The sequence below is a fragment of the Embiotoca jacksoni genome, unplaced genomic scaffold (assembly GCF_022577435.1).
Source record: "Embiotoca jacksoni isolate LCO1_2020_lvr unplaced genomic scaffold, fEmbJac1.0.p SCAF_1, whole genome shotgun sequence".
In the NCBI taxonomy this organism is placed as follows: Eukaryota; Metazoa; Chordata; class Actinopteri; family Embiotocidae; genus Embiotoca; species Embiotoca jacksoni.
The window spans coordinates 10,138,052-10,146,476 of NW_027185229.1; the positions used below are offsets into that span (position 1 = coordinate 10,138,052).

Below are 8,425 nucleotides of genomic sequence, written 5' to 3' on the forward strand. Positions count from 1 at the left end.
CAGGGCTCCTCGTAATGCCAGACTACTCTTCTTCTGCAACGTTAGTTATTCATCAAGTATCATATCTACAATTAGCTGACGTGGTATTTTATTACGGTTCGAACTTTCAAACGCGGAAACAGAGCTAATGAATAAGACCCACGATATATTCACTGGGAATATTATGATTTAATAACAAACGTAACAAATTACTCATTTGCCTTTTTGTTGTTGTTGTTGTTGTTGTTGTTTTCTTCATGGTTTATCTTACAAAAGCACATTCACAGCGAAGTAAATGCAAACGCAAAACAATCAGTGTTACCATTATTTACCAAGGGGGGATATGTTTCGGGATGAATGTATGTGATATTCCTCAGACCAAAGTGAATTGTTATTCCTGCTTTCTGTTGGCGCTCAGATATCAGAATTAGAATCAGCTTAATTGTCCAGTTATGTTTCCACATATAATGAATTTGAGTCCGGTTATTAATCCTCTCTCAACGTGCAAAAACAGACATAAATAGACATAAAACATAAAAGACAGCTAAGAAACATATATACATGTAAACACCTAAACAAATGGTGCAATTGCACCTCGTGCAAATTGTATTGCACTACGACTCGATATGATATTGATTAAGTGATCAAGTAAGTCTTAAGTAATTTCTTTGACGTCTATTATTCTACTTCCGTTAAAATACAACTTGTTCTCTATTTGAGTATCGAAATAAACACGCACAATAGTTTTATGATGCCCGAGGTGCCGTGAATGCACCGTGATCAAAGATTACAACAATGTCAGTCAGCTTAATAACAATAGAGATTTCATACTGTAAGGAACAATGGCGAAATAACAGACGGATTTCTCAATTTTTTTTTTTCCTTTGCTTGCGGAATGAAAGCAGCTTTTTTTTTCACGACTCTAGAAATCTCTCGAAGAGAACTTCAAATCCCACAATTCCTACTTCCGCATCCCACAGGTCACGTTACAGGAAGTACTTGTCTCCGTCAGTTAGCTTGCTGCAGCGACTGTGACAAACGAGTTGCAGAGTCACAGCTATGAAACTCAGACAGCTGCGGAAATGAAAGGTAATGATGTGAAAATAACCAAACGAGACACGAGAGCTTTTTTTGTGTGTGTGTGCGATTGCAGGAGGTGAAACGAGACCCAGCTAGTTTAAGATACCGTCGGTCATCTGCTCAAGTTATTGACCTTTGAAGTTCCGCGACAGCAAATCTGACGAGTCTCCGAGAATAACGGGGAAGTAGAAACAAATATGTAAATACAATCAGAGGACATGTTATATTCTCCAACGTGGTTTCACACCAGCAAGTCTGACCTGAACATTGTAATGATTCGCACACTCGTGGCCATGTTATAATAACAACAACATACACGTGCTTTAATGTTCAGTCCTAGTCCCTACAGCTCTGTCTTGTCTGTCCTGCCAGCTGTGTGTCCCCCCCGCCATAACTAGCCGCGATGGACGGAGAAGCCAGCAGGGCGACTGCATCATGGGAAAATGGTCCTCTGGCCCCTGTAGACCGTCTCCGCTGGGAGAGGGCGGACAGCCCCACACCGGGTCTGGTGGAGGGGACTGAACCAGGTGAGCAGCAGGTTGTCAGTGAGCTATCTAACTTATCTAACTATCATCTAACTATCATCTATCATCTAACTATCGTGGTCCACAGTTCGACATGGATCACAGCGTTTTTGTCTCAGATGATTGTACACTTCCGTTATACTGAACGTGTGCATGTGAACCTCCACTTTCAAGTCCTTTCTACTGTAAAATAACCTTCTGCGGTAGAAACAAATAAATCCTTGCCAGTAGCCACAGTCACAAGGGATTTTTTTTTTACCATCCTTTGTTCTCTCCAGGCATCCAGACTGACCGACAGTCTGTAAGCTTGGATAAGTGGATTAAGTAACATTAGGCATGAATGAAATTGTATTCAAGTGCCAAACTTGTCTTACGGTCCATCCCTCGTGTGATCACCTTACAGAACGTGAAAAATGTTTACAGTATACGAGTACAACGTTTACAGTACACAATAAAATCCAAAAACATGCACATCCAAAAACATGTACATCCAAAAACATGCACCTCCGGTCAGGTTACCTGGCGCCGGGCTAGTGGCAGCCTGCTGCAGCAGCTCCCCCCTGAGAGCCCCCCTGCTGTAGTGAAGAAATTTCCCCTCGGGGATTAATAAAGTGAATAAAATCAATAAAATCAAATCAAATAAGGAGCTTCAGTTGGACGAGTCAAACATCAGTCCGTTGATAAGTAACGATGCACTGCTTTGAATTCCAACTAATACATCCTTGCAGTAGCCAATGCCTGCAATAATATTAATTTTGAAAGGATACGTAGTTTGACGAAATTAAAAACACGCTTCAAGCAATGATCATTTTCTGTAACTTCCCCCATGATTGGAAATATGCCACGAGTAAGACTTCCTGCTGGCTGCTAGTTTCTAGGCAACATTTACACAAAAAACAGAATGACTTGTTTTGATGGTGTGGATGAACTATTTTAAATGTAAAAAGTTCTCCATTTTACATTGTTATAACCATGCAGTGTTAGGGGCAGGACTCGTACTGAGCAGTGTGTGTGCATGTCTCTCTGTGTTTATGTGGACCACTCCTGGTGAAAAACCAAATATATGAGGACAAACACACTTTATGAGGACTTTTAGGCCGGTCCTCAGAACTTTACAGGGCAATTTGAGGGTTTAGATTTGGTTTTGGGGTTTAGACTATTTGATTTCGGTTTAGGTTTGGGTTAGGCACTAAGTTGTGATGGTTATGGTTTGGGTAAAGGGCTACAGGATGCATTATGTCAATGAGTGCCCTCACAAAAATTGAAAGAACAAAGAAAGTTGGGACAAGGACAACAAAAGACTGGAAATGTTGTGTAACGCAAAAAAAACAAAACAAAAAAAACACTTGGTCAAACAACTGGTCCCAGCTAATTCCGTTGTTGGTAACAGGTCAGTTAAAGAGCATCCGAGCTCACGTCTGTTGCATCACATTCTGCTTGAACAAATCCAACACTTAACAGGATGAATGATGTAACATTTTCAGGACTTGCTCTTTCCCCGATTTGAAATGAGCAGGACATTTTTGCAGCGTTATCTTGGTGACTCATTATCAGACTCATCCTATTTATCTTCTCTAAATTAGATAAGCTGTGTCCAGAGGATGTTTTAATGTGGTTGCTCTCAAAGGTGGTCACCAAAATTAGAACACAGCTGGCTTTTTGTGACCAAGAAAATGTTTATTAATAAACCAAGTCAAGCATCTGTTATTGGGACTTATTTTGAGTCAGTCGCACACATTTCTTTGAGGGAGTTCTTACAAATCTTGCAAATTGACATCAGATAAACAGTGTCATTTGTTAGCTTTCTCAGACCCTTTCTTTGGCCAGTATTAGCCCCATTTGGGACTGTCTTAACACCAACATTGGAGACAGTACTGGATGCTCCCAGTGAGAATGCTTTGGAACGCAGTTGTACTCTTCAGCAGAGGTGGGGAGGTTAACAAGACATGCATTTACCAAAACAATCAGTCTTCAACATTGAAGTTGTTTCTCTCGAAAACCAAAAAAATAGAAATTAAAAACATATCCAGTTACATTTACATCTCACTTTCCCGTCACTTGTTGAAGTTTATCTTTGAACAACACTGCTGCACACAGGAAATTCTCTCAGGATGATGACTAAGTGGTTGGTTTGGCAAATGTACGGTTAATCACCTCACCTCCATTAAAGAGCGGCGCACAGCAGCTTCCACCAGCTCTTCTATGGGAACGATCCGGGAATGTCTCTTACGAAGTGGGTGAGACTGTCCTGAATGGGTCTTTGCCTACAAATGCAAAACAACTAAATAATCTGTCTCTAACAAGGCTATATTGTTTTATGGGACACAGTCATGCCTTATGCTGACAAACGCTTGGCATCATTTATCCCTGCAGGTGCTGGCCAGAAGAGTGCTATGTTTGTCCATGCACAGTCCTTCGAGGATCTGACTGCTGAGCCTGAGGAAGAAGCCCTGAGGGTGGCTGAACTGGACCAAACCGGAGAACAGTGTGCAGAGGAGCTCAAGGTGCTGGTTGGAGAGAAAACCGCAGAGGAACAACACAACAATGACTTTTCCTCAGAGAGTAGGACTAAGGAGGAAGATGTGTCCAGCGAGGCGTGGCGAAGCCACAGAAAACACGTGTTTGTACTGAGCGAGGCTGGAAAGCCAATCTACACCCGCTACGGCACGGAGGAGGCTCTGTCGAGCACCATGGGGGTGATGATGGCCCTCGTGTCCTTTGTAGAGGCGGGGAAGAACATCATCCGCTCCATCCATGCAGGTCAGAGTACACTTTTGGCAGTAAGATTTGGTTAAAAGTGGATGTTTTTAGATATGTCAAAACAAATAACCTCTGTTAACATGTTTTCGTCAGATGGCTGCAAAGTGGTTTTCCTCACCAGGAGTCCCCTGGTCCTGGTGGGCGTGTCTCGGACCTGCCAGTCAGACAAGGAGCTGCTGCGTGAGCTGCAGTACATCTACTACCAGATTGTCAGCCTGCTCACACTCACGCAGCTTAACCACATCTTCCAGCACAAGCAGAACTACGACCTGCGCCGATTGCTGGCCGGCTCCGAGTACCTCACAGACAACCTTCTGCACCGGCTGGACCGAGACCCCGGACTGCTGCTCAGTGCCGTCACCTGCCTACCTCTGGCCAGCTCCGCCAGGGACGTTGTCTCATCAAGCCTGCAGGCCGCCAAAGCCCAAAACTTGGTGTTCTCTATCCTGCTGGCCGGCGACCGCCTGGTTACTCTGGTCAGAAAAAAAGACCAGTTCCTGCACCACATAGACTTGCACCTGGTCTTCAACCTGGTCGGCTCCTCCTCGTCCTTCCGAGAGGGTGAAGGCTGGACGCCGATCTGTCTGCCAAAGTTCAACACGGCGGGATTTTTCCACGCTCACATTTCATACCTGGAGCCTGCATCCGAGCTCTGCCTCATTCTGGTTTCGACTGACAGAGAGGACTTTTTCAACATGTCCGACTGCAAGCAACGGTTCCTGGAGAGGTTGAGTAAGCGCAGCGCCTACCAGGCCATGAAGGAGGCGCTGAAATGTCCCAGCTACTCTGTGTCGCAGGTCGGCATCCCAGAGCTCAGGCACTTCCTGTACAAATCAAAGAGCTCAGGGCTGTACACCAGGTGGGCTAATCATTTATGGTGAAATGTTTTAGGAGTTAAATGATGACTATTACTTAAGTATTTCAACTCTGTAGTAGTGTTCAAATTCATGTTATTGCATTGAACCAAGTAAATTAGAATAAATTTACAAGGACTCCAGAACTCAAGCTATCTAGATGCCACATGTCAATTTTTTTTCTCTGACATTATTTTTTCTCATTAATGCCAAACCTTGTTTGTTCAAATCCTCCAGTCCAGAGTTTCCGATGGTGTACCAGTCTGATGAACAGCAGGAAAGGCTGATGGGCTTGTACCAAGACCTCCACAGCTGCTTGCACCATCCAACCAGGCCTCTCCGCTCCTTCTACCGCTGCGGTGAAACTGAAAACCTACTGGCATGGGTAAGCCTGCAGTTGGGAGTGAGATGTTTGAAGTCTGTCTCTGTATTTTACAATGTCTCACTCTTTGACAGCAACATTTTAATTTTTCCAAATTCCAAACAAAAAATAATATATGCACCTGATTTTTGGTGTAAGTATTATGTGAAAACATCCCACTCTAATTAGAGAACATAATATCGAAGCATTACGACATTATATATCTTCACCGACTTTTAATCAGTGTTATATTTTAAGAATGAAATGGCCGTTATTGAAATTCTACAAGGCTCCATTCTGAATATCATACAAATAACCCCCCAGAAAAATTATGCAGAAGTCAGTATTTAAAATATGTTTTTTTGTTTTTTTAATCAAAAGTGCAGTAATTGTGTTAATGTAGATACTGTGGTGGAGCTTGTGTAATATAAAACCGCATTTTATATGAATATAAAAATAGCCGAAGCCTCCAGGTCTGAAATGTTCAACTAATAGAAAGTGCCTTAAATTGCAATACCACTGAGAGCCACTTGGGGGCTGCTCTCAAAAAACTCTTTCTCCAATAGAGTCCTATTAAAAAAACATTGACTTCCCTCATGAAAAAGTTCATAATTTTTTATTTCTGCAAATAATTCCATAATTAATTAGATATTAGGCTTCAGAGAGATGTATGTTTGGTGCCGTGGATGTTTTAATTGACATGCCTGGGTGCAGTCACGTTGTCAATATAAGTAGGTGTGCATAGTCTCCTCAGGTTCTTAGTCAGACCAATCCCTCGCTTCTCCCCAACTCTTCCAAACTTCTGGCTTAAAAAAAAAAACAAGACGGCGATGGCCAAAATGCCAGACTGGAGGCTTTAAAACAGCAGTTTACTAACCAGTGGGTGAAGTCACACTGGGTTTCCATTTGGATACACTACCACATATTGACTGCAGTCAAAAGAAATTGTTTTGCCACATATATTGCAACACAATAAACTGTTAAATTGTAATACTACTCACAAGGTTAATGGTGCTTGAAAACACAGGCTGGATCTCTGACTTAGAAATTGCTAGTGTGCGCTTCGTAATAGGCATACAAATCTGTCTGTATTCTGAGAACTGAGCATGTGGCAGCATTTACAGTTCGAAAAGTACGAATTTAGCACATCAGTCTGGCTCGTTGAGTTTTCACACTGAAACTGAGCCAAAGTGGTGGTAAAATACAATAGTGCTATTGTACTCAGCCTTTTTACGCTTTTGGTGTTGTTGCACCTTCTCACCTGTAGGTGACGAGCGGCTTCGAGCTCTACCTCTGCTTCAGTCCGCTGTCGACCAAGGCCTTGGCTATCTCCGCTGTCACCAAACTGCTGAAGTGGATCAGGAAGGAGGAGGATCGCCTCTTCATCCTGAGTCCTCTCACATACTGAGCCCTCGCTGCCGGCTGTCCTCCTGAGACAAAGTGCAGTCACCTGAACCCCAATGTACCTGGTGGTAACAACTGCTGTGGATGATGAAGTCCTCTCAATGCTCATGAATGAATGTCCGAGCTGTGCATTTCTTTCTTTTTGAGGTGCTCTGGTTTAATTCCCAGATAAAGAAGGCTGTGCAAGTTAAATTAAAGCAGTATTTTAGCTGTCGAGATTTTTATAACTTTTAATTTGAATACCAGTAGCAGATGGAAGCAACATCAGCACCGTCGATGACTGGGAAATGTACGATGAAGTCGAAAAATAATTGTTTCACTGTAACAAAACTATTCTGCCTCCCAGAATAAGAAAAATGTTTTTGTTTTTTTTAATGCCACTCACTCAATTCCTAAAAATCACGTCTAAATTTAGATTACAAAAACTGGAAATTTCACAAGAGCTGCTGTAGAATATATTACCTTGTTATAACACAAGTTATATAACCACATTCCCATTGTGCTTTGTCATTGTGATGACTTTAACGACCATTTTCATTGTACCTCTATGCACTTTCTTTATGCAAATAAGGCCACTCCAAGCGAAAGACTGTAACCTGTTTACTGCTGTTAGTCATTTGTGCTAACGTGTTGTTAATGTTGGCGTGAAAGAATCTAAATGTTAGCCCATCAATCTTCCTCTTCATTTTCTTTTTGCCATGATCAAAATATTAATAACAAGAGAAGTGAAAAGTTTCTGGTTGCTTCTAACCAGGAATGTTGATTGTATTTCCTGCTTTCCTGCTTTGCTTTAGGAATCTAGCGTTGCCACATCTGCCTCCACTAATCATGCCTTAACTAACAATCATTGTGTAAAGCCAATAGAGCGATTTATGGCAGCCGCACAATTGCAAAGTGAAAACACATGAATAAATAAATGATTTGCAATCAGATGTCCCATCTGTGTCGTGCTTGATTCTAACACGTTTGCTTACTGCAAGTAGTTGGCATTATGGTCGAAGTATTGACTGTTTTACAGTGGTGGAAGAATCAGATTTTTAAGTAAAAGTACCAATACACCAGTGTAAAATAGGTTATTACAAGTACAGCATGAAAAATCCACAACTACATAAGTTTTAGCAGAAAACATAGTTAAACTATCAAAGTAAAAGTTTTGGTTTGGTCCCACTGACTGATATATTATTATATATGACATCATTAGATTATTAATAGTGAAGCATCACTGTAAACGGCATGTTACTGTTGTAGCTGCTGCAAGTACAGCTAATCGGAACGACTTTATATCCACTTTTAAATACAGGGACAGCAGATCAATGTAAATTGTTACTTTTCACCTCTGCTGCTTTAACAACCATCATGTTTCAGGAGACTAGCCCAAAACACAACCGGACATGCTGGTCTGTTGCCTAAACAATAAGAATAATGTCCACTTGTTGATAAAAATAGCACAAGGAGCCCTGATG

General features: G+C 41.9%; 1 protein-coding gene across 1 annotated transcript; it reads left to right on the forward strand.

Annotated features, from left to right (window-relative positions):
• Window positions 1-981: 981 nt before the first annotated feature.
• On the forward strand, window positions 982-7,894 carry mon1a (MON1 secretory trafficking family member A). The gene is made up of 6 exons (XM_069161244.1): window positions 982-1,068; window positions 1,432-1,586; window positions 3,957-4,343; window positions 4,437-5,202; window positions 5,435-5,582; window positions 6,826-7,894. Exons 2-6 carry the CDS (start codon window positions 1,463-1,465, stop codon window positions 6,964-6,966), a joined length of 1,566 nt encoding a protein of 521 aa, XP_069017345.1. The 5' UTR covers window positions 982-1,068; window positions 1,432-1,462; the 3' UTR covers window positions 6,967-7,894.
• Window positions 7,895-8,425: the final 531 nt, after the last annotated feature.

What these genes read in the sequence shown, in the direction of transcription:
- mon1a (XM_069161244.1), top strand. Translation starts at nt 1,463, where the DNA reads ATGGACGGAGAAGCCAGCAGGGCGACTGCATCATGGGAAAATGGTCCT. An exon ending in GGTGGAGGGGACTGAACCAG is followed by an intron (nt 1,587 to 3,956) that starts GTGAGCAGCAGG and finishes TTATCCCTGCAG; the next exon opens with GTGCTGGCCAGAAGAGTGCT. An exon ending in CATCCGCTCCATCCATGCAG is followed by an intron (nt 4,344 to 4,436) that starts GTCAGAGTACAC and finishes TGTTTTCGTCAG; the next exon opens with ATGGCTGCAAAGTGGTTTTC.